Raw genomic sequence first — 27,762 nt, forward strand, 5'->3', positions numbered from 1 at the left:
GTTGCACTAAATTATGTTTATTTTAAACCTTGACCATGGTTTCTGCTATAATAATATAGCCTTCTTCAGAAGTCCTAAAAAAATGATCGAAATAACATCTAGACCAGTGACACAATCTACACATAATCTTCAAAATTAGGTAAGTGATAACATATTACTTACATACACACAATTAAATGAAAAATGTCTTAGCCCAGTGGCTGCGTCAAGACCAGTAAAATAACTTCAAAGACATAAGCCTATTTTGAACATAATTAAAATTACATATGGCACCGTATGTCCTCCACCACTACCACTGTTATACTAGGTGCACAGTTGTCAAATGTGCTACACCCTGCGCACCATAGGTGGCGCTCACCACAGTGAGATACGTCACACCGTTTATCAGACAACTAGTCAATATGTACAACAATAAATTAATAAACAAGCCTACAAGTGCAACTGATGGACCGTATACTATTAATACAAATGTCCAACAGATGAAATACTAAAACTTCCTGACAGATTAAAACAGTGTGCCCAACCGAGACTCGAACTCGGGACCTTTGCCTTTCGCGGGCAAGTGCTCTACCATCTGAGCTACCGAAGCACGACTCTCGCCCGGTCCTCACAGCTTTACTTCTGCCAGTATCTCGTCTCCTACCTTCCAAACTTTACAGAAGCTCTCCTGCGAAGCTTGCAGGCTAAGCCTTGTCTCCGCAGTATCCTTTCTTTCAGGAGTGTTAGTTCTCCAAGGTTCGCAGGCTAAGCCATGTCTCCGCAGTATCCTTTCTTTCAGGAGTGCTAGTTCTCCAAGGTTCGCAGGAGAGCTTCTGTAAAGTTTGGAAGGTAGGAGACAAGATACTGGCAGAAGTAAAGCTGTGAGGACCGGGCGTGAGTCGTGCTTCGGTAGCTCAGATGGTAGAGCACTTTCCCGCGAAAGGCAAAGGTCCCGAGTTCGAGTCTCGGTCGGGCACACAGTTTTAAGCTGTCAGGAAGTTTCATATCAGCGCACACTCCGCTGCAGAGTGAAAATCTCATTCTAGGTGAAATACTGTTGCGTATGATCATTAGATTGGTAGAGCATTAACAGTTTTATATAACAAAGTTTGTCGTATCACTATTTGATGTATGATTCAGACACGAGACACTCATATGCAAATATAACTTCGGCTTACATTATACACTCTAATAGCTTATAGGGCTAATTTTATCAGCCGACCATAGTTGTTGTGCATAGCCACACTAGCAATTATTGACATTATTTCTATGACTAGCCCCTAGTGCATAAGTGTGGTAACATAGTACAAGATGACAAAGGGCACATTAACATATCTGTCTCAACATAAACCACTGTTAACATAAAAGCAGCCCATGTAGGCTTGTTTATTAGTTTATTGCCATACATATTGACAAGTTGCCTGATAAACGGTGCGAGATGTATCTCACTGTGGTGAGCGCCACCTATGGTGTACAGGGTGCAGCACATTTGACAACCATGCACCCAGTATAACAGTGGTAGTGGCGATGGACATACGGTGTCATATGTAATTTTACTTATGTTCGAAACAGGCTTATGTCAATTGAAGTTATTTTATTGGTCTTGACGCAGTCGCTGGGCTAAGACATTTTTCATTTAATTGTGTGTATGTAAGTAATATGTTATCACTTACCCAATTTTGAAGTTTTGTGTAGATTGTATCATTGGTCTAGATGTTAGTTTGATCATTTTTTAGGACTTCTGAAGAAGGCTATATTATAATAGCAGAAACCATGGTCAAGGTTTAAAATAAACATAATTTAGTGCAATTGTGGGCTGTTTTTCATTCAAGACAATTAATATTAAACTTTGATTAATGATGGATCAAAGCAAAGTAAAGACATACAGAGACAAGAATTTGAGACTGCAGGTTCAGCCACTATGTTGATTTCACTTTGTTGTACACAGCAAAATGTGGAAGTCATGTCAAGGTCGTTATAACTTCCCTCTGGTCAGCTCCTTCTATAAGCCTGAAGAGCTGTACTCGTGTGTGTGTGTGTGTGTGTGTGTGTGTGTGTGTGTGTGTATGCGCGCGCACTTGTGCATGGGTGCAGACACATGTGAGGAATTTGGGACTCTATGCACTCTCGGAATAGATATAAGTTCAATATTTGTTACATATTTATGTGCCTGTCTACTTCTCAGTGATTCTTTTATGCAGTTGGAGGCCTCCTTTTTTCATAAAATTATTTTTATTTTCATATTCTCCCCAGGAGTTATGTTATGATATTAGCTTTGTTTTCAGGTCTGTCTGTGAACTCCACAATGTTTTTACATTTTCCCCACATTAATTTTTCTTTGGGCTTAATGAACAGCTTTCTGGCAGTAAGAACATAAAAAATAACTTCGATGTTTTATTTTTCTGCCAACCTGTACTAAAATCAGCTTCACTAAATTTTAAATATGACATGCTTATGTGTTCAAGTAAAGCTCTAGTATGAATACAAAATTTTTATTGGTTGTCCTTTAAGAAGACTTGCTCTTGTTTGCTTGCTAGGTATAGTCTGAGTTATATCCTCATAAATATCATTATGAATCAAACTTTACTTTTGTGATCGTTATGTTCCAGTTTAAAGAAGGTGAAATCTTACTCATCAATGGATTTAGAATTCCACTTCACATTTACAAAAAAATGCATTTTTTACAGATGAGGTCGCAATACAGACATTCTCAGAATATGCACTGTTGTATGAAGTCAAATGTATCTAGAACAAGAAAAGCAAAATATTCACAACATAGGACTTACGATACTGAATGTGTTGCTATTTCATGACCAGCAGCATATAGATCTTGGACTTGACCATAGTCAGTCCATTCATGAGACACATAAAATGTTGCAGCAATATCACAGCCATTTGGATTCCTGCGTCCTTTCTCAAATAGGTCTCTGTACAAATTCTTGTTCAGATCGTTGACAGCATCGTCAAATGTAAGCAGCACAAGTTGAGGCACTTCTTCGGGGCGTAGGTCGCCTGATTCAGTCCATACATTCTCTGTTTAGATACTACATATCTTAATTAGCAACTGTTTTTATTTTCAGTAATATAGAAGAGCTAAACAACATTGACATGTGGAATTGTAAAAACTATGGACTTTTTCTTACATTCTGCAGGAAGTAAGTTAGTAATTATTTCCTTTCATTTTACTTGTGTGTTGGGTGAATATAGCTCACAAAATCCTGTTTTGCAGAAATTTATGGCACAACATGACTAAAAGAAATAATAAGTTGGTAAGAGATATCCACAGAATCCACAGATAGTTAAATTGGTAATAGAGGGATGTGTGGGAATGAAAATGGTAAAGGAGGATATGGGCTTGACTGTAAGTTATGAGGTACAAGTTGATGTAAACTGTAGAAGTTATGCAGGGATTAGTGACTCACACAGGGGAAACTAGTGTGGAGAACCACATCAAACCAGTCTTAGGACTGAAGACCGCAACAACATACAAGAATAAGTATTCTTACAATTATAATTGGAGTTATTATTATTGTAATTGTTGTAATTATTGTAGCATCATCAGTATATGAAATAAACTTTCAAAGTAGCAACAGAAACATTTTAGTACATTCATATGCTCAATAGCCATGGGGTCAAGAAAGAAGCATTTAACTGGATGAAGATACCATCACAAGTTGCTGTCTTAAAATATTACACTGCATAATTTGTGACAACTAATTTGCTTTCTATCTGTGTTTTTCTTGCATGATTCCTCTATCAGAAGATTATTTCTACTAATGATATCTGGTCTTATATCATTACAACTTCTCCTTTGAAATTGTGTGCCCATGCATTCTGTGTTAATTACAAGAAAATATAATTATTTTAATGTTCTGGCACTTAACTAATTGTCGTTTGCCTCCTTTCTTCACAATACAATATTTTTAATTCTGAATTACAATCACTTAATTTTTTACACTCTTTTAAATCTTCTTTGTTTATGATCGAACACAGGACACATGCACAGCCAAACAGTCATGCCAGTAGTCAAGCAGAATATGGCTACAGCTTCTGCTCCTTATCCATAAGGTACTACTTAATTGCCCATTGGGGCTTTTCCAGATCTTTGCTTTACATGAAACGTTACTGGATAATGTCAAATCTTCTTTAAATATGTTATTGATACTGTGTTTCACTGCAAAATATCAAATGTAAGTTTTTCCATTCTGTTTAATGTTTGTGCCCTTTTTGGATACAAAATCTGCTTTTTTGTTACTATCTAACAAGGGGAGTGTCTGATATGTGTCTCACCAGGTTTGCTCAAATTTTGCTCTATATTAAAATGGAGAGACATGTGTTTAATTTTTTGCTGAGAAAAGCCATAGTTTTTGAAAGAAAATCAAAGTTTAATGTTTGTGCCCTTCTTGGCTATCTTCTGTGCTGGTGACTGCTGATATTGCTGCTCTGGAATCACAAAATGTGTCTGCTTTGTCGAATGTGAGTAGGTAGTTGTTTATCTGACTCATTGCAATGTTGATGGCTTCTTCACCTTCAAAATTTTAGTGATGTGAACCTGCAGTTGGATACAGACGATTTTGCTGTATATTCCTACGCCAACATTTCCTACCTTTGCCATTAATGAACCATCTGTGTGAATGTGGAGCAATTAATCTTCAAGTTATTTCAGATTTATTGTTCCCAGTGCTCTATAGCTGTGAATTCAGTTCCTGTTTTTAGTGGTTGAAAAGAAGTCACAGACTCCTTATTGAACTTCACTAACTTTAGATGAATGTCAGTTGGTGACAAAATATGCCAACAAAAGATTTTATGATGATCTGATTGAAATATACACAACATGATTACCTTAAAAAGTTGTATATATTAAAGTGTTCACCATATCAGTTTTGATGATCTGATTGAAATATACACAACATGATTACCTTAAAAAGTTGTATATATTAAAGTGTTCACCATATCAGTTTTGCCACTGACTAAAATTAAAGCAGCAACATATATACACTGAAGAGCCAAAGAAACTAGTACACCTACCTAATATCGTGTAGGGCCCCTGTGAGCACACAGAAGTCCCGCATGGACTCGACTAATGTCTGAAGTAGTGCTTGAGGAATTGAAACCCTGAATCCTGCAGGGCTGTCCATAAATCAATACGATTATGAGGGAATGGAGATCTTTCCTGAACAGCACATTGCAAAGCATCCCAGATATGCTCAATAATGTTCATGTCTGGGGAGTTTGGTGACCAGTGGTAGTGTTTAAACTCAGAAGAGTGTTCCTAGAGCTACTCTGTAACAATTCTGGATGTGTGGGGTGTCACATTGTCCTGCTGGAGTTGCTCAAGCCCATCCGGAACGCACAATTGACATGAATTGATGCAAGTGATCAGACAGGATGCTTACATACATATCACCTGTCAGAGTCACATGTAAATGTATCAGGGGTCCCATATCACTCCAACTGCACACGCCCTGCACCATTACGGAGCTTCCAACAGCTTCAATAGTCACCTGCTGATGTGCAGGGTCTGTGGATTCATGAGGTTGTCTCCATGCCTGTTCACGTCCATCCACTAGATACAATTTTAAACGAGACTCATCCGACCAGGCAACATCTTTCCAGTCATCAACAGACCATTGTCAGTGTTGACGGGCCCAGGAGGGGCATAAAGCTTTGTGTCATGCAGTCATCAAGGGTAAATGTGTGGTCCTTTGGCTCCAAAAGCCCATATCGATGATATTTCATTGAATGGTTTGCACACTGACATTTGATGGCAGCGCTGAAATCTGCAGCAATTTGCAGAAGGATTGCACTTCTGTCACACTGAAAAATTCTCTTCAGGTGTCTTTGGTCCCATTCTTGCAGGATCTTTTCCCAGTCACAATGATGTCAGAGATTTGATGTTTTACTGGATTCCTGATATTCATGGTACACTCGTGAAATGGTCATACAGGAAAATCCCCACTTCATTGCTACCTCGGAGGTGCTGTGTCCCATCACTTGTGCACCGACTATAATACCACATTCAAACTCACTTAAATCTTGATAACCTGCCATTGTAGTAGCAGTAATTGATCTAACAACTGTGTCAGACACTTGTCTCATAGAGGCATTGCCAACCACTGCACCATATTCTGCCTGTTTACATGTCTCTGTATTTGCATATGTCTGCCTATGCCAGTTTCTTTGGCACTTCAGTGTAAAAGTAACATTGCCGTTTTTATGTCAGGCAAACAAATTTTGACCGTGGTCTCACATGCAGTGAAAATGGTCTGCAAAATACATAACTATCTAACTAACCCTCAAACTTTGTTACATTTTTATATAGCTCATTCACAATACTTTCTAGAAATATTACACTCAATAAGAAAAACAAGATTAAAATGAATATAATCAATATATGTTTCTTCAAAATCATGTCTCCGTATGGGAAGTGTGAATGCCCTGTTCCAGTTGGTTTTTAGCTGGCTCATGGATGTCGAGAACAGTGTATCATCTTACGTGAAACATCACAACAACAAAAAACATAGTTCTAAAATTATTTAAAAGTTACACAAATTTTATTTCAGTGCCGTGTCTTTAAACATACCTGGTATATCCTTACCACCACAGAAGCAATCAGGTAACAAACACACATCCTTACGGCATTTTGCAGCAGTCTTATCAACCTGTGGCTGGGGATAGACTGGTGCAGGCCTAAAAGAAGAATGAAACATAATTATTTTCTCAACGTACTGGACAAGTAAAATGTAGAGGAAAGTACTTATTGTGAACATCACTCCAAAAATCTTCAGAGGGCCAAAACATACGCTTGTTTACAACTCATAACTTGTGTAGACATTAGGTTACTCTAATATGAAATACAATTAAATAAACACCGATTAATTATCACAGTCACAGCTCCCAATTCTACATCCTTCTCTTCCACATCAAATCCTAAAGTTTTTATTTCCTGACTGATTTATTTGTACTTTTATTCTGGTAATATGTTTTATGTACATTTTCTGCTTTCAAAATTAAAATTTTCATTTACAGTATAATTTTGTTAGATAACTGTTCAAAATGTCATACTCTACAGTGAATAATATTATAATGTTGAAATTTAGTTACTTACTTAGTTTAACAGTTGTTACAGTGTCTAAATGAGAACAAAGTACATGTAAATATAATGACCTGTCAAAAAATCTGAAAAGGTCTTATACATAAGTGAAAATAAAGAAATATAAACAGTATGGAAAGTTCTGGCAGAATGTACATAATTTAGGAATAAAGATAACAGCTCACTAAATAGTAGTGGATAGGTGGCTGATGGTTCGGGGGGTTTGGAGTGGGTGTAGTACAGTGACAGGCTAGGATATTGTGTAGATTTGGTGGGCAGTGGAATATCATTTTACAAGGGGTGGGAAGGATTATGATTAGAATGTTCCTCGTTTGTTTATATGAGGGTTACACACAAAGCAATGCACCTAATTTTTTTTCTTCAACAATTTTTTATTGAACATAATGATAATTAGATGCACGAAAGAATGGTGTTATATCTACACACCCTAATATTCCCCGTAACCTCCATCCCATTCTATGGCCTTCCTCCAGCACGAAACAAGGGCATGTAATCTGTGTTGGTACCAATCCTTGTCCTGGTGGTGGAGCCAGTGTTTCACTGTGTGAATCATCTCATCATCATCCTCAAAATATCTTCCACAAATGGCATCCTTCAATGGCCCAAACAATTCGAAGCAGTTGCTTTCAATTTTTTCTTCTGTGGGGACTGGGAATGGTGGCATTCCATCAACTATGGTTTTGTTTCGGGCTTAAAATGGTGAACCCAGGTTTCATCACTAGTCACAATCTAAGACAAGGAGGCGTCACCCTCAGCTTCAAAATGTTGCAACAAATCAAGACAAACAGTTTTTCTGTGCAATTTGTGATCCACCGTAAGACACCACAGGACCCATCTTGCACACAGTTTTGAATATCCAAGAGTGCAGATAATTGCATTCACACTTCCTTTGCTGATTGAGAGATGCAGCGCCACTTGCTGAGTCATAATGTGTCTGTCCTCACAAATGACAACAATAGCTCCTGCAACACGTCAGGTGTGACAACTGTGGATCGTCTCCCCAACTCCTGCAAATCGTGGAGCTCTGCCGAACCAGCTTTTGATGACCTCACCCTCCATGCCCAGTGACTAACTACACTTCTGCTGGCAACAGATGCTCCATAGACTTTGCACAAGTGTTTGCAAATATTCTCCACAGTTTCTTTCTCTGCTGTGAGAAATTCAATGACAGCAAGTTGCTTGTAACGTACATCATCTACAGATGTCATTTTGAAACCGTCCTGCAGCTATGCTACCTGTCGGAAGTGACGAAACTTGGCACGCTTACTCAGGAGACTTCAAATATATACATACATAACATTTCCCATTTGTAGCCCTCTTTTTGGCTGAGGAAAATAATGATGCATTACTTTCTGGACAAACCTCATAGAATACTTACACTCTCTCGCAATACTGTTGTCCATACTGCCCACTATAAACACATTGTTATTCTTTGTGAAATCTTGACAATTTCGACCAGTATCCTTTCTCATCTGACCCGACCAGCACAGTAGTAATTTTTATACTAAATCTTACTCCTCTCTAGCATGAAAACTACATATAAACAAAACTAGTTTTTGTTTACTGACTTTTATATTCTCTTGCTTTCTGAATACTTACTGAAAGTTGTTGCATGCTGTCTACACTAATATCTACCTGATCCTCATCTATTTCTAGCTAAGACACACTTCCAACCAATATTCCACATTTATTACCAAACTGTCTGAAAAGTCCTACTTGTTCCTCCTTTTACAATCTGCAAAGGTATCTTGTACTGTGTTTTTGTGTATTTGGTATTATTAGCTATATCAAAGTGCCATAATTTTTTTACAACTTACAGACTAGTATTGAGAACCTTACATTTATTAGTTTCATTACACCTTCATCACCTCCTGAAAGACTGGTACGAAGAAAGATAAAAGAACTCAACATTGTCACTTGAAAGAAAACATGTTTTCATAGGACATTGTCTATAAGTGTCAATTTGTCTCTCTTCTGCAGATGCAACTAACAGAAAAGATATCAAAATCATATACTGCATAAAACTGAATGTTTTAATTTTTCACAGTGCTTTATTTTGAATGAAATAATGAGCTGGAAACGATACATATCAACAATATATCATTTAATATTTTAATATTTTCTTCAAGTTATTAGAGAGAATTAACAAAAATGATGGGACATCAAACAGTCAGGTCCAAACAAAATCTGTTTCATAAGACTATGATTTGACATATACCTGTGATTGTTTCTGTAGCTTTCTTATATCTCTTGCAGCATGAGTACTTAAGGTGTCCAGATTCACTATTCAAGTTAGAACCACAATATGTTAATTTATCTACATAAAACTGAAATTATTTTATACTTAAAAGTTAGTAATTACCTGCTCGGAGGGTACTTATAAATGTCAACAAATTCTTGAGCTTTTGACACAAATGCTGTTGATGGTTTTAAGGTTGGTCGTGTCCTGAAAATGAAGAAAAAGTTGTGTTATAATACTTTTTTCAGTTTTGACAGAAAAAATATACTGCATGTGTACCAGTGAAAAAATAATAGAAATCAATTGTCTTTATGCAACATTTCACAGCCACTGAATGAGTACATAAACCAGTTGAGGGAGAAACAATGAGCTCCATTTAGTTACAATATTGTTAGTATGGTTCTTTATACCCCACAGAGAAACACAACTTACTACAAGCATATTTTGAATTATTAGAAATTTTTTAATATAGAAACCTTAGTCGCTGGCTGAAATTAAAAATCATTAATTCTATACTGTAAATGAGTAACATAGCATTTTTGATGTTGCATATGGGAATGGAATGAAACTAATCTACACCACTGGCCATTAAAATTGCTACACCACAAAGATGACGTGCTACAGATGCAAAATTTAACCAACAGGAAGAAGATGCTGTGATATGCAAATGATTAGCTTTTCAGAGCATTCACACAAGGTTGGCACTGGTGGCGACACCTACAACGTGCTGACATGAGGAAAGTTGCCAACCGATTTCTCATACACAAACAGCAGTTGACCGGCGTTGCCTAATGAAACGTTGTTGTGATGCCTCGTGTAAGGAGGAGAAATGCGTACCATTACATTTCCGACTTTGATAAAGGTTGGATTGTAGCCTATTGCGATTGTGGTTTATCGTATCTCGACATTGCTGCTCGCATTGGTCGAGATCCAACAACTGTTAGCAGAATATGGAATCGGTGGATTCAGGAGGGTAATACGGAATGCCGTGCTGGATCTCAATGGCCTCGTATCACTAGCAGTCGAGATGACAGGCATCTTATCCGCATGACTCTAACGGATCGTGCAGCCACATCTCAATCCCTGACTCAACAGATGGGGATGTTTGCAAGACAACAATCTGCATGAACAGTTTGACGACGTTTGCAGCAGCATTGGACTATCAGCTCGGAGACCGTAGCTGCGGTTACCCTTGACGCTGAATAACAGACAGGAGCGCCTGCGATGGTGTACTCAATGATGAACCTGGGTGCACGAATGGCAAAACATCATTTTTTTTTATGAATCCAGGTTCTGTTTACAGCATCATGATGGTCGCATCCGTGTTTGGTGACATCGCGGTGAACGCACGTTGGAGGCATGTATTCGTCATCGCCACACTGGCGTATCACCTGGCATGATGGTATGGGGTGCCATTGGTTACATGTATCTGTCACCTCTTGTTTGCATTGATGGCACTTTGAACAGTGGACATTACATTTCAGATGTGTTACGACCCGTGGCTCTACCCGTCATTCGATCCCTGCAAAACCCTACATTTCAGCAGGATAATGCATGACCGCATGTTGCAGGTCCTGTACGGGCTTTTCTGGATACAGAAAATGTTTGACTGCTGCCCTGGCCAGCACATTCTCCAGATATCTCACCAATTGAAAACGTCTGGTCAATGGTGGCTGAGCAGCTGGCTTGTCACAATACACCAGTCACTACTCTTGATGAACTGTGGTATTGTGTTGAAGCTGCATGGGCAGCTGAACCTGTACACACCATCCAAGCTCTGTTTGACTCAATGCCCAGGCGTATCAAGGCTGTTATTACAGCCAGAGGTGGTTGTTCTGGGTGCTGATTGCTCAGGATCTATGCACGCAAACTGCTTTATCTACAACTTACTTTATCTACACTGAGCATATGAGGTCATTCCATTTCGTACCCCATATGAGCTGACTCATTCCAATTGTGACTCATTGATATTGAAGTTATAGAACACATTTCTGTATATTGTGAATTGCATTATTTTACATTTATGGGCAATGAGAGCAATCAATCTTTGAGTCACTTTGAAATCTTACCAAGATCTGGCTGCATATTGCTGCAGCTTTTTTCTCATAGTAACTTAATACCAGGTGTTAGGAAATTCCCATTAAAAACTTCTAGGACTTGTAGAGGGGAGTGAGTAGATAATACTTTGAATTGGAACCCATGTCTGGAAACATACTGTTTCCGTACTACAGTCATTTGAAATCATGTTGGTAAGTCAACTACTTTTGCAAGCAAATGATTAGGTTAGGAATGATGCAGTATGTCACTTGTTTTACACTTCCAATCACTGGTTATAGCAATCTACAGAATTCTTGGATGTGTGGTAACAAAAGTGTTTTCAGCCAAATTCGAATGCCTCCTGGAAAAACTCCAGAAAGAAAGAAAGAAAAAAGTTGTTATAGCAGCAGAATTCAACTTAAATGTCTTAGTTGAAAGCAATGATTCCACAAAATTTTGTGACTTGATTCAGAAATCTGGTTTCAAGCTAAATTTTTCTGAAGGCACTAGGGAAAACAGCAGATCAGTGACCTGTATTGATAATATTATTACTAACTACAAATTTGACAGTGGAAATAAGCACAAATATTGCTTAGACTTGGGTATTTCAGATCACTCAGCTCTGTTTATTGAGCTCCCAAAAGCAAATAACGTAAAGCCTCCAGAAGTGTGTATAAAAAGGGATCTCAGTAAAAGTAAAATGGATTTATTCCGCAGTAAATTAAGTATAATAAGCTGGCCTGTAGACTACAATAGTTCAAGCTCGATAAACTATGACAAATTCTTAAATTGTTTCTTAGAGGTATTTAATGAATCATTTTCTCATAGATAAAAGCAAAAGAAAGTTAATGGTAAACTCAAATGGATTACAACAGGAATAAAAATCTCTAGTGCCAGAAAGAGAGAGCTCCACAATGAGTTAAAATCAAACAGAAATCCGGATTTTGTTATTTGTGTCAAACAGTATAAAGCTGTATTTAGGAAAGTTGTAGTGGCAGCTAAAAAAATGGCAAATAATAAATTGATACGAGAACACAGAAATAAGACAAAAGCAGTGTGGTCAGTTGTTCAGTCTTAACTAGGAGCCAAAGTAAAAATTCATGAGATTTTGAAAATTAGACATGAAAATGAAATTATAGTAAACCCTGTTCAGATGTCAAGTTGTTTCAATGAATTCTTCCTAAATGTAGTAAGATCGGATGTGGATATGACATTCTATCGAGGCATCACAAATTTGGAAAACAGCCAGAACACATCTTTTAAACAATTTGAAAAAATCACCCAAAGGGATGTGGAAAAGGAAATATTGTCTCTAAAAAACAAAACCTCACATGGGTGGGATGAAATAACAACATCTGTAATCAAGTATGTGTACGATATTATTTCCCAACCACTGTCAACTAATAAATCAATCTTTTGAACAGGGGTGCTTTCCAGAGGTATTGAAATATGGTGAGATCAAACCTCTATTCAAGAAAGGATTGACAGAAGATATGGGGAATTACTGCCCTATCTCTCTCTAGCCAGTCTTCTCTAAAGTGTTTGAAAAGATTGCAGCAAAACAATTTAATAACTTTCTTACTGTAAATGATATAATTTTTAAAAACCAGTTCGGATTCCAACAGGGTAAAAGCACTGTGAATGCTATAAATGAGTTTATCCAAAAAATATGCTCCATGTTAGATAAAAGTAGAAAGGTCACAGGTATATTCTGAGATCTGACTAAAGCTTTTGATTCAGTGAATCATGCAGTACTCCTCCACAAATTAGAGATGTATTGAATCAGAGACACTACTTTAAAATGGTTTAGCTCTTACCTATCAGGTACGAAAGAAGAGTAATTTTAACTTCAAATGGAACCAATTATTCATCAGACTGGAGAACAGTTCCCCAAGGAGTCCCACAAGGTTCGATATTGGGTCCCTATGTGTTTCTTTTTTACGTAAATGACCTACCACTTGCTATTGATGTTCATTCAGTCTTATTTGCTGATGATACATCAGTTCTAATTGAAAATGAGGTATCTGAAAATATTCCAGAAAAAGCCAAAAATACTTTAGAAAAACTTGAATCTTGGTTCTATCAAAATGGACTAAAACTAAATGTAACTAAAACCAAAATGATGCAATTTGAAGCTAAATCAGTAGAAAGGAGTGAAAGAAAGATAACTTGCAATGATCAGGATATCACAGAAGCAAAACACATGAAGTTCTTAGGCCTAAATCTTGACAAAAATTTAAATTGGAAGGTACACATAGATTACTTAGCAAATAAACTGAACAACTTAGCATTTGCAATGTGTATTTTGTCAGGTGCCACAAATATGGATACCAGAAAGATAGTTTATCACTGCTACTTTGAGTCAGTTATTCGCTGTGGCATAATCTGGGGAAATTCAGCAAATGTCACTAGGCTCCTAGTATTACAAAATAAAGTAATTAGAAACATGTGTGTTGCAAAAAAACGGGAATCCTGTCAACCACTGTTAAAAAATTTAAAAATACTATCTATCCCCTCACTTTACATATATGAGATGGTGGTGTTCCTATATAGAAATCAACATACACTAGACACTTTCCGTTTTGGCCACAACTACAGCACTCACCACAGAGATAACTTCAAACTTCCAACACATCGTTTAAAATTTTATGCCCAAACGCCAGAGTATATGGGGTTAAAAATTTTCAATAAAATAAAAGGCAGTAATATATTTAAAATGGAGATTGGTTCACTGAAAAGATTGCTCTTTATTCTTCTGGTGGAAAAGTGTTATTATTCTGTCGATGAATTCATTGAGGACAGCTTCACAATCTGAACACAGGGATTGTACTACATGTATTATTTTATGTACATGTGTAGCTGTAACTTAGAAATGTAAAATATAATGTAAACTTCTGTATTTCTCTTAAAAAAGTGAAAAAAGTTTCTTTTGTAAACCTTGACATGTCTCCTGTACATCAAATCAAATGATTTGAAAATTGTATGTAATGAGATGAATAAACCACATATCACAATAGCCAGAGAAATGGCTTGTGTACTCGTTAACAGGTTCTCTTCAACTTGATGCAGTATAGCCTCTTCCATTTTGGATGTGGTGCATCTGCTAGGAACACCACAGTCAAGCCTTCTGACAGTGAAGATGTCCTTTCTCGAAGCTATTGTGTAATAGTAGTGAAATGGGTATGCAACAGACTCAGACGTTGTGGAGAATGATCTTGATACAGGTGACGACAGTTCGTCAATTGCTATGAGCTTCGCCATTCAGCAGGATCTTGTTGGTGCATTCTCTAAACATGTACTTTACTACGTTGATCTGACACTCACAGACATGTGAATGAGGCTCGAATCAGGTCAGAGAGGTAGGATGGACATCAGATTACACCAGCCGATCCAATGTAATTTCCTTCCACCATGACTACCCCACTGCAAATCTACTTAGCAATCATGTTTTCAATTGTCTGCAGTGTGGAAACGGTATGCCATTGCATGGGGTGTATGGGGTGGCAACAGGAAGGGCATCCGGGCACCCTTCGACACTAACATCATCAAATCCAAAGTAACAAGGCTGATCCCGCGTTGAAGTGGGACAGGGGCCCAAAGAAAATGATGATGACTGTCCTCTACAAGTCCTCGAAGTTTGAAACTAGAATTTCTGAACACACTGTATAGATAAATGCATCATCTGCAAAAAGTTTGAGGTTACTACTGATACAATCCAACAGATCATTAACATACATCATCAACTGGAATGCCCCCAACACACTTCCCCAGAGCAAACCTGAAGTTACTTTTATGTCTATGTGTAATTCTCCATCTGAGCTAACATGCTGGGTCCTCCTTATCGAGAAATCATCAGTCCCGTCACCAATTTGATTTGATACCACACGATCATACTTTCACTAATAAATGTTGTGTGGTACTGAGTCAAATATGAAGCCAAAAATAATATATCTATGTGACTGCCTTGTTCCATGACTTTCAGAATATCATGCGAGATAAGCACAAGTTGGGATTCACATAACTGAAGTTTTCAAAACCCATGCCGGTTGGCACGATAGAGGTCATTTACTTCGAGATACTGCATTATACTACAATGTCCTAATATTTGGCTGGTGATTGACTGTATTTGAGCCTGCAGCTGTTCTTGCCTTTTTACTTTGGCAAACACTATGATAAAATAGTTTACTGTAGTAATAAATGGATCACACTCTTCATCCGTATTCTGTGCATCTGGATTTTCAGTCAAATATTCTCTACTTAACACTGCTGTAAAATGTCCATGTGATCCATAAAAGCAGAACACACTTAAATCATCTGATGTTACACTAACAACTTCAAGGATGGGCTTTGGTGAGTTTTAGTTCTTTACTGTTTAGTTTGGGGAGAAACTTCCTGGCAGAATAAAACTGTGTGCTGGACTGAGATTCAAACTCAGGACCTTTGCCTTTCACGGGTGAGTGCTCTACCAACTGAGCTACCCAAGCATGACTCACAACCTGTCCTCACAGCTTTAATTCCATCAGTAACTCATCTCCCACTTTCCAAACTTCACAGAAGCTCTTCTGCGAACCTTGCAGAACTAGCACTCCTGGAAGAAAGGATATTGCAGAGACATGGCTTAGCCGCAGCCTGGGCATGTTTCCATAATGAGATTTTCACTCTGCAGCAGAGTGTGCACTGACATGAAACTTCCTGGCACATAAAAACTGTGTGCCGAGAGCACTTGCCTGCAAAAGGCAAAGGTCCTGAGTTCAATTCTCAGTCCTGCTCACAGTTTTAATCTGACAGGAAGTTTCATATCAGCATACACTACCTGCAGAGTAAAAATCTCATTCTGTACACATCCCCCAGGCTGTGGCTAAGCCACGTCTTCGCAGTATCCTTTCTTTCAGGAGTGCTGGTTCTGCAAGGTTTGCAAAAGAGCTTCTCTGTAGTTTGGAAGATAGGAGATGAGGTACTGGCAGAATTAAAGCTGTGAGGACAGGTTGTGAGTCGTGCTTGGGTAGCTCAGTTGGTAGAGCACTTGCCCACGAAGGCAAAGGTGCAGAGTTCGAGTTTCTGCCCGGCACACAGTTTTAATCTGCCAGTATGTTCCATATCAGTGCACACTCCTCTGCAGAGTGAAAATCTCATTCTAGTCTGGGGAGGTTCTCCTTTAATTTTAAGGCATACATAAATTCCACCAATTTTATGTTTGAGTCTACCAAACTAACTAGATCAGTTATACCCCTTTATTGTCAGATTACCTTTTTCAGTTTCACCTAGACCATATTCATAACACATAATATTTCTATTTGTTCACTATTTCATTTAAGAGTAAGTCTGATGCATGTTTGGTTATCACTGTTAGCATTCAACCACTATCCTTATACACATACATTAACAACGCGTTTCAAGAGACAATGCTCTCATCATCAGGTTGTAAAGTCTGTGTCATGAAATTAAACGGACTAAAAAGACAAAATACCATCACAAACAGTCAGGAAGTCCATATAGTAAAAGAGAATTAAAAGTATATTGGACTGTGAGTCCTCGTCTTACATTGAAGTTGTTGACTTAAGTTGATGGCCGTCCCGTAGCTACCAAGTATGCTGTCACACTGTGCCGGCTCGGGAGCTGTTGTGGATTGATGTGCCTAGGTGTTGTGGCGTGGTTACAGCCGTGTGCTTGACAGTAACGCTATGCTATTGGGCACCTTATTTCCTTATTGCATTGGTCTGTATCGTTAGCCTCTAGCAACTCCGTCAGTGACATGCTACCAACTTAAAGTCGCATACCTACCCTAAAATAATTCTAAAAACCCACTAAAAAATCTCATTTCTTTAAAATTATCTTGTGCATTTAGAATATTGCTTTGTTTCTTTTCATGGATAGCTATTTCAAATTCCTCTAGTATATCAAGTTTCCTCCCTTTCTTTTCTACATGCAATATTTCCACATTATCTTCTATGCTATTAAGGGGATGGCCTGTTTCATATATACGGTTCGCAACAGCTGATTTGTCATAATTTCCTAACCTGATCGCATCTTTATGTTCTTTATACCAGATCACGAATGATCTTCCTGTCTGCCCTATATATTTTGCATCACAAGTTCCGCACTGAATCTTATAAACTCCCGATCTTTCAAACTTATTTCTCTTCTCGCCAGTATCGTGCTTAAGGCTATACCTCACTAGGTTATTAGTCTGAAAAGCTATTTTAACATCGTATGGCTTAAAAATATTTGCTATCTTTTGTGAGACTGTTCCGTAGTATGGCATCATGATAATTTTCTCTTTCTCTCCATCAGGTTTTTTTCTTTTTGCGCTTATTACTTTTCCGTAACAGTTTTTTAACCATACCTATTCTGTAACCATTATTCATCGCTATTCTCTTAACGGTATTAATTTCAGTCTCCCTATCTTTTTCGCTCATAGGTATATTGACTGCCCTATGCACGAGACTACGGAAAACAGCTTCTTTATAAGCCTGCGGATGGCATGAATCATTCGGGATCACGGCATCAGTCGTAGTTTGTTTTCTATAAATGGAGACACATGTTTGTTGCCCTGCTTTTTTATATTCAGGTCCAGGAACTGTAAACAATTGTCAGTTTCATACTCCATGGTAAATTCTATTTTATTATGTGCATCATTGAACTTTTTTACTATTTCCTCAATGTCCTCATGGGAACCATCGACAAGTAACAGAGTGTCGTCAATATAACGTTTGTAATAAACAATTTTATTCATAATGTTATTGTCAGAATTTAGAACTTTATCTTCAAGGTCGTTGATAAAAATGTCGGCCATTGTTCCTAAAATACTGGACCCCATGGCTAACCCATCGTCCTGAATATAAAATTTTGTTATTAAACATAAAATAATTAAAACTTGTAGTGAGCTGTAGGAGTTCAATAAATTCAATTGTCTCTTGCGTTGAAATTTTACCGTATTTAAGGAAATTTCTCTTAATGATTTCTATAGTTTCGTTAACCGGAACACTGGAGTATAAGTTCTTAACATCCAACGAAACCAAACGGGAAGTGTCAGTGACTGGCGTATCTTTAATTTCACCTATCATGGTCATACTACCACGCACCGAATAGTTATTTTTATACACGTAAGTCTTTTTCAGAATTTGGTTCAACAATTTCGTTATTTTATATGCTGGACTATTTCGACCATTAACGATCGGACGAACCGGATGCAGATATTTATGTATCTTCACCTGTGATCTTAATTTGGGGGCCGTTGGATTCATGATAACACATCTTCTTTTTTCGGCTTCTGTTAACGGTTGAAATAGTCCAGCATATAAAATAACGAAATTGTTGAACCAAATTCTGAAAAAGACTTACGTGTATAAAAATAACTATTCGGTGCGTGGTAATATGACCATGATAGGTGAAATTAAAGATACGCCAGTCACTGACACTTCCCGTTTGGTTTCGTTGGATGTTAAGAACTTATACTCCAGTGTTCAGGTTAACGAAACTATAGAAATCATTAAGAGAAATTTCCTTAAATACGGTAAAATTTCAACGCAAGAGACAATTGAATTTATTGAACTCCTACAGCTCATTACAAGTTTTAATTATTTTATGTTTAATAACAAAATTTTATATTCAGGACGATGGGTTAGCCATGGGGTCCAGTATTTCAGGAACAATGGCGGACATTTTTATCAACGACCTTGAAGATAAAGTTCTAAATTCTGATGATAACATTATGGATAAAATTGTTTATTACAAACGTTATGTTGACGACACACTGTTACTTGTCGATGGTTCCCGTGAGGACATTGAGGAACTAGTAAAAAAGTTCAACGATGCACATAATAAAATAGAATTTACCGTGGAGTATGAAACTGACAATTGTTTACAGTTCCTGGACCTGAATATAAAAAAGCAGGGCAACAAACATGCATTCTCTGTTTATAGAAAACAAACTAAGACTGATGCCGTGATCCCGAATGATTCATGCCATCCGCAGGCTTATAAAGAAGCTGCTTTCCGTAGTCTCGTGCATAGGGCAGTCAATATACCTATGAGCGAAAAAGATAGGGAGACTGAAATTAATACCGTTAAGAGAATAGCGATGAATAATGGTTACAGAATAGATATGGTTAAAAAACTGTTACGGAAAAGTAATAAGCGCAAGAAGAAAAAAACCTGATGGAGAGAAAGAGAAAATTATCACGATGCCATACTACGGAACAGTCTCACAAAAGATAGCAAATATTTTTAAGCCATACGATGTTAAAATAGCTTTTCAGACTAATAACCTAGTGAGGTATAGCCTTAAGCACGATATTGGCGAGAAGAGAAATAAGTTTGAAAGATCGGGAGTTTATAAGATTCAGTGCAGAACTTGTGATGCAAAATATACAGGGCAGACAGGAAGATCATTTGCGATCCGGTATAAAGAACATAAAGATGCGTTCAGGTTAGGAAATTATGACAAATCAGCTGTTGTGAACCATATATATGAAACAGGCCATCCCCTTAATAGCATAGAAGATAATGTGGAAATATTGCATGTAGAAAAGAAAGGGAGGAAACTTGATTTACTAGAGGAATTCGAGATAGCTATCCATGAAAAGAAACAAAGCAATATTCTAAATGCACAAGATAATTTTAAAGAAATGAGATTTTTTAGTGGGTTTTTAGAATTATTTTAGGGTAGGTATGCGACTTTAAGTTGGTAGCATGTCACTGACGGAGTTGCTAGAGGCTAACGATACAGACCAATGCAATAAGGAAATAAGTCACCCAATAGCATAGCGTTACTGTCAAGCACACGGCTGTAACCACGCCACAACACCTAGGCACGTCTGTCCACAACAGCTCCCGAGCCGGCACAGTGCGACAGCATACTTGGTAGCTATGGGACGGCCATCGACTTGTGTCAACAATTTCAATGTAAGACGAGGACCCACAGTCCAATATGCTTTTAATTCTGTTTTACTATATGGACTTCCCGACTGTTTGTGATGGTATTTTGTCTTTTTAGTCCGTTTAATTTCATGACATAGACTTTACAACCTGATGATGAGAGCATTGTCTCTTGAAACGCGTTGTTAATATATGTGTATAAGAATCGCGGTTGAATGCTAACAGTGATAACCAGTATAACGACAACTGCTACCTCGACTCCATAATGGATTATATTAATGCATGTTTATTATTACCAATATTCTGATGCAGTACTTTTTTGTGATTTTCTTTTAGCTGACTTCTTTATTATATATTGTATTCTAAAAACTTCTATGCAGTTCTTCCTTGTTTGGATTGTGCTTGTATACTGAGGTGACAAAAGTCATAGGGTACCTCCTACTATTGTGTCACACCTCGTTTTGCCCAGCATAGTGCAGCAACTCAAAATGATATGGATTCAACAAGTTGTCAGAAGCCCCTGCAGAAATACTGAGCCATGCTGCATATACAGCTGCCTATAATTGCAAAAGTGTTGCTGGTATACGAGTTTGTACATGAATTTACCCCTCGATTATGTCACATTGGGATTCATGTCAGATCATCTGGGTGGCCACATCATTCACTCGATCTGTCCAGAATGATCTTGAAATCAGTTGCGAACAACTGTGACCCGGTGACATGGTGTACTGTCATCCATAAAAATTCCATCACTGTGTGGGAATAAAAAGTCCATGAATGGCAGCAAATGGCCTCTAAGTTGCCAAACATAACCATTTCCCATCAACAGTTGGTTCAGTTGGACCAGAGAACCCAGTCTACTCCATGGAGCTACCACCAACTTGTACAGCACCTTGCTGATAACTTGGACCCATGGCTTCATTCTCGAACCCCATGATCAGCTCTTACCAACTGAAATTGGGACTAATCTGGCCAGGCCATGATTTTCCAGTCATCTAGGGTCCAACCGATATGCTCACGAGCCCATAAGAGGTTCTGCACGCAATGTCATGCTGTTAGAAAAGGCACTTGTGTTGGTCATCTAGTGTCATAGCCCATTAATGCCAAATTTCACCACACTGTTCTCATGGATACATTCGTTGCACATCCCACATTGATTTCTGCAGTTATTTCATGCAGTGTTGCTTGTCTGTTAACACTGACAACTCGACACAAATGCCACTGCTCTTGATTAAGTGAAGGCCATCAGCCACTGCATTATATGTGGCGAGAGGTAATATGTGAAACCTGATATTCTTGGCAAACTCTTGATACTGTGCATCTCAGAATATTGAAATCCCTAATGATTTCTGAAATGGAATGTCCCATGTGTCTAGCTCCAACTACCATTTCCCATTCAAAGTCTGTTAATTCCCATTGTGCGGCCATAATCATGTTGGAAACCCCTTCACTTCAGTCACCTGAGTACAAACGACAGCTCTGCCAATGCACTGTCCTTTTATACCTTGCATGCATGATAATACCACCATATGTATATACAGGGCTATTATAAATGATTCAAGCGATTTCATAAATTCACTGTAGCTCCATTCATTGACATATGGTCACGACACACTACAGATACGTAGAAAAACTCATAAAGTTTTGTTCGGCTGAAGCCGCACTTCAGGTTTCTGTCGCCAGAGCGCTCGAGAGCGCAGTGAGACAAAATGGCGACAGGAGCCGAGAAAGCGTATGTTGTGCTTGAAATGCACTCACATCAGTCAGTCATAACAGTGCAACGACACTTCACGACGAAGTTCAACAAAGATCCACCAACTGCTAACTCCATTCGGCGATGGTATGCACAGTTTAAAGCTTCTGGATGCCTCTGTAAGGGGAAATCAACGGGTCGGCCTGCAGTGAGGGAAGAAACGGTTGAACGTGTGCGGGCAAGTTTCACACGTAGCCCGTGCAAGTCGACGAATAAAGCAAGCAGGGAGCTAAACGTACCACAGCCGACGGTTTGGAAAATCTTACGGAAAAGGCTAAAGCAGAAGCCTTACTGTTTACAATTGCTACAAGCCCTGACACCTGATGACAAAGTCAAACGCTTTGAATTTTCGGTGTGGTTGCAACAGCTCTTGGAAGAGGATGCGTTCAGTGTGAAACTTGTTTTCAGTGATGGAGCAACATTTTTTCTTAATGGTGAAGTGAACAGACACAATGTGCGAATCTGGGCGGTAGAGAATCCTCATGCATTCGTGCAGCAAATTCGCAATTCACCAAAAGTTAACGTGTTTTGTGCAATCTCATGGTTTAAAGTTTACGGCCCCTTTTTCTTCTGCAAAAAAAATGTTACAGGACACGTGTATCTGGACATGCTGGAAAATTGGCTCATGCCACAACTGGAGACCAACAGCGCCGACTTCATCTTTCAACAGGATGGTACTCCACCGCACTTCCATCATGATGTTCAGCATTTCTTAAACAGGAGATTGGAAAACCGATGGATCGGTCGTGGTGGAGATCATGATCAGCAATTCATGTCATGGCCTCCACACTCTCCCGACTTAACCCCATGCAATTTCTTTCTGTGGGGTTATGTGAAAGATCCAGTGTTTAAACCTCCTCTACCAAGAAACGTGCCAGAACTGCGAGCTCGCATCAACGATGCTTTCGAACTCATTGAAGGGGACATGCTGCGCCGAGTGTGGGAGGAACTTGATTATCGGCTTGATGTCTGCCGAACTACAGGGGCACATATCGAACATTTGTGAATGCCTAAAAAAACTTTTTGAGTTTTTCTATGTGTGTGCAAAGCATTGTGAAAATATCTCAAATAATAAAGTTATTGTACAGCTGTGAAATCGCTTCAATCATTTGTAATAACCCTGTATGCATATCACCATCCCATGACTTTATCACCTCAGTGTATTTGGCTTTATTTTCTGATGGAAATCTGATTGCTAATCTCCATCTGGCCATATTTCCTTTGATTTTTAAGATTTTGCAGACATCAGTAAACATACTGCTGAAAGTTAAAGATCTCAACTATTTAAATATGGACTGTCCTTTCGAAGATAGTTTTCACTTGGAAATTTGTTTTTCGACAAACACTGACCAAAACTTTATCACATTGTTCTCTCATGGCATGGATTATCTAACATATATATTAATCACTTAATGGTCTTCTTTGTATGACAAGAAAATGAGAGCGGTCAAAGATGTTTGTATATAGTTATCTTCATTAAAGGTGGGCCTCTCTCATCCTGGGGCCTGAGTGATCTACCCTTCCCTTTTAATCTTCCACATCCTATCCTTCTTTTATATGTTTCTCTAGGAAGTACTCCACATTTCACCTTCTGTCCACCAATTCGGTTTTATAATTTACATAAATATGACCTAGGATACAATGCATGAAACACTCTGTCACAACTGTCAAGTCTCTATATAAAGTGGAATGGCAACATAAATCTCGCCAAGGGGGAGGAAGATGCCAGACTAATGTTTATCCTAAGAAAGTACAATTCACCCTCAAAAGACACCATTTATGAATTCCTTGTTTGACTGATTCTTGAATATTGGTTGTTACTCTGAGACATTTGCCATGATGGCTTGACTGAAAACACAGTAAAGATATAAAAATACTTTATCACTAATTACTTCCTCCAAGATACATGTTGCTCATAGCAGTAAAATTAGAGAAATTTGGGCTTTTACAAAGGGATACAGACAATTGTTTTTCAGGTGTTACTTGCACAAATTGAATTCTTAAGGCCATTATGTGGTCTAACAGAGTATGAATGTAGATGTAGACATAGAATCCAGTTCTTAGAGTTAAGTTTGATAGCGATGCTGGTGGACTGAAAGGAGAATGGGTGGATTAATGAATCTTGTTCTCTACTGAGTGCAGGGGCTTGTTTGTGTAGGCATGAAAAGTAGGGTCAGATGCTGGAGTAGGGCCTAAAGCTATGACTGGGTTGACAGTTGGAAGGGAAGTGACTTCTGCTATCATCCTATCTCAATTGTATTTTCATAGTTTCTGTATGCTACTATCGAAGGTTAAATAGCACCTATTTTGGTTACAATATGACACATAAAACAAATATAAAAAAAAGTAACTATTAATATCAGACATTACCTGACAGAAGCAGGAGTTCCTCGGTTAACAGTATCTGTACCAGAATTGGACACATATGGACTGCTACCACGATTCCTGTTGACAGTTGGAGTCCTGTCATACATGCAAGTCTGTATCAGTGTCAAGCATCTTTCACAATAAAGACTCATTTTTTACAAATCTAAAAACATGTGTACAGAGTTATTTGGAACTGGACTAATGAGTAATGTTGATTCTGCATGGTACCATGTGACCTGTAAATTCAGTGACCTTATTTCCACTTAGTATAATTCTATTTACAAAATTATTCTTAAAATTCCTGCTAAAGCATCGCATCGTATATGACAACATTTATGTTCAGGTGAAAAACATAAGGGCACTGGATTACATTGAGGCTCATCACCTTTGACAAAGATATGATATCTAGAAATGAAATGTAAAAGATATGATATAAGTGAAGTTAAGAGTCAATAAGTCCAGCTGCTAGTAATTCTCAAATATTTTAACTTCACAGTCATTTCCAGTTGTCAGATAATCAAAATTCTACATGTGTGTTGCATGCATGAGTATATGAGTGCACATTAACAAGCTCCATCTTAATTACATATTACAGTACATATAAAAATGTTCATCCCAATACCTCCCACTCCACTTTCCATCTATTTTATGGTGTACTTCGCTTGCTTCAGAGGATACACTGTAGCTAATCTTTGAAAGATTTTTCAGTGTAGCAATTGACAGATTTGTATATCTTATTTAGAAGAATATTATATGTCATATTGTAGTCTCCTTTTGAAAATCAATTCATTTGCCAAGAGCACTATGTTAACACAGTTACTGGGGATAAAAAACATAGTAGGGTATAGACAACATCTCATGACAAAAACTACACACCCATAAAACTAGGCAGTAGTAGTTACATCATACAAGGCTTACACCGCTCTGTCATATGACTATGCTGTAGAACAATAACCCTCACAAAATTCTGCTCATATGGATGGATACAATTGAAATTCAATACATAATAATGAAGTTTGGCATTACAATGGCTTGCCAGGTGTGCTATCATAAAATTCGTACAACTTCGAGTACAAATGGCACAAAGAAGACACACATGCTACACAAAGGATAGTAATACACATTGACTGTGACAAAGTTAGTGACGACTGGATCTGGAGTGTAACAGAAGCTAGTCTGGGAAATACTACCAGATGGCCGTCTGCACTGTATGATGTCAATTACAACTAGTGTAACAGGATCACACCTTTGTTTAACATGGGAACTAGCTGAAGGAATGCAACATTAAAGTAATATACACCAAGTAATCAAAACAGCAAAGTTTACACATCTTGTTTATAAAAGAAACAGCATCCTGTAAATTGTCATGAATGGCTACCTTTGCCATCAGATAAAAATTGGAAGCATTTCATGATGTAATGATGAAATAATATGTTACAAAAATTAACAAAATTTATGCCATACAATGTATCTAATAGGATTAATTTAAGGGAAAGCTATACTGTCAACATTTACGGAATTATGAAGTGGGATCTTACCTTATTGGTCAATTTTGCTGCAAGCAAAGGATGACAGTTAACAATTATTAATATGAAATTGTAAAACTAGCCTCTACACAATGTAGGATAGCAATATAAAATACAGTTCATACATAAAACATTTTTTATAAAAACGTGCACCCGTATTAAGCTATATATAAAATACACCATCTATTTTTTTTTAAATTTTCATCTTTACATCAATGTGCCTTCACGATGAAACTGCAGTTGGTTTATAACCTTCAGAACAGCAATTAGCCTAATGAAAAACACTATAACCATTAGACACCATTTCTGAGAATGCATAGGACTATTTATATGACTATGCAATGTAACTGCAGTGATACCTCATTTTCACATCCTGAATCAGTCAGCATGAGCATCAAAACACTTATTTTATATTTAATATTCATTTTTTATCTGTAATGTACTTGTGGTTTTATGAATTATGTGTATACCAGTATCCTGAGTTATAAGTCTTCTGTTATTCTTACCGTCAAAAGTTCTATGACATATGCAACATAAGAATCTCTTATTGATACTAAAGCATAATATACATCAGAAGATCACCTTCATATAGCATGTTAATGGTTTGATTAAATCGGAGTTATGCTCCTTAGGTCAGTATCTAGGTCACACATCAAATCCCGAGAGCATACTAATGGTAATCCTAAATGTCTATGACAATGGAGAACATTGGTTTTGTACTTGAAGGAACCTGTTATTGTCATCCATAAAATAGTGTTGACTTTCTAAGTAACATGGAAATAATAATAAACAGTACAAAACTGTATGTGCAGCTTAGTAATTTTACACTGGTTCATGTTTTTATAAAAATTATTTTATACATGAATGGTAATTTATATTGCTATCCTAAATTGTGGGGAGGGGGGGGGGGGGAGGGGGCGCTTGGTTTACAATTCTATTACATAACTGATAACTGTCATCTTCACGTGCAGGAAAACCGATCAATAAGGTAAGATCTCACTTCACAATTCTGTAAATGTTGACTGTGTAGCTTTCCCCTAGAACTAATTCTGTAACATTTATCATATGACATAAATTTTTTAATGTATGTAATATATAATGTCACTGTTATGTCAATGAAATGCTTCCAATTTTTTTCCAAGGCAATTTACAGCGTGATGTTTCTTTTATATACAATTTGCGTAAACTCTGGCATTATGATTACTTGCTATACACTGCTCTGATGTTATATTCCTTCTGTTAATTTCAGTCTTAAACAAAAAAGTGATCACACTACATTCAGTGCAGACCACCATCTGGCAGTACCTCTGAGCACTAACTTCCATTATATTCCAAATCCAATCATGACATTATATCATGAAGTGGCAAGAAGTGGCATGTCTGTCTTGTTCATGCCACTCATACTGCAAGTTCTACATACTTTATGATAGCACACCTGGAATATCATTGTAATGACTCAATTTTTTTGTGGTACATTTTATTTAAAATTTTACTTATTAGAGATATTCATTATTACACGTTGACATTGAATTGTAACCATCCATATGAGCAGAATTTTATGAGAGTCATTATTTTACAGCTTATCATATAGTCCTCATATGACAGAGTGTTGTAAGCATTGTATGATGTAACTATCACTGTCCAGTTTAATGGATATGTAATTTTTGTCACTGAGCTGTTGTGTATAGCCTACTACATATTTTTATAATAGAGGGAAACATTTCACGTGGGAAAAATATATCTCAAAACAAAGATTCTGTAACTTACCAAACGAAAGCGTTGGTATGTTGATAGAAACAATAACAAACACAAACACACACACAAATTTCAAGCTTTCGCAATGCACGGTTGCTTCATCAGGAAAGAGGGA

At 37.6% G+C, this 27,762-nt stretch overlaps 1 protein-coding gene across 11 annotated transcripts in view; it reads right to left on the reverse strand.

Moving 5' to 3' along the window:
* LOC124615457 overlaps positions 1-27,762 on the reverse strand; it is a 354,502-nt gene that overhangs the window by 31,840 nt on the left and 294,900 nt on the right. For 5 of the 11 annotated variants that reach the window (XM_047143452.1, XM_047143435.1, XM_047143426.1 and 2 more), the window contains 3 exons: positions 24,370-24,444; positions 9,456-9,539; positions 6,563-6,669 (listed from right to left, as the gene is read on the reverse strand). In XM_047143452.1, coding sequence (XP_046999408.1) covers positions 6,563-6,669; positions 9,456-9,539; positions 24,370-24,444 — 266 coding nt within the window. Of the gene's footprint in view, positions 1-2,765; positions 2,992-6,562; positions 6,670-9,455; positions 9,540-24,369; positions 24,463-27,762 lie in introns of all 11 variants that reach the window. The other 6 variants (XM_047143442.1, XM_047143416.1, XM_047143406.1 and 3 more) reach the window with 2 other exon arrangements.

Source organism: Schistocerca americana, chromosome 1 (genome assembly GCF_021461395.2).
Source record: "Schistocerca americana isolate TAMUIC-IGC-003095 chromosome 1, iqSchAmer2.1, whole genome shotgun sequence".
Taxonomy (NCBI): domain Eukaryota; kingdom Metazoa; phylum Arthropoda; class Insecta; order Orthoptera; family Acrididae; genus Schistocerca; species Schistocerca americana.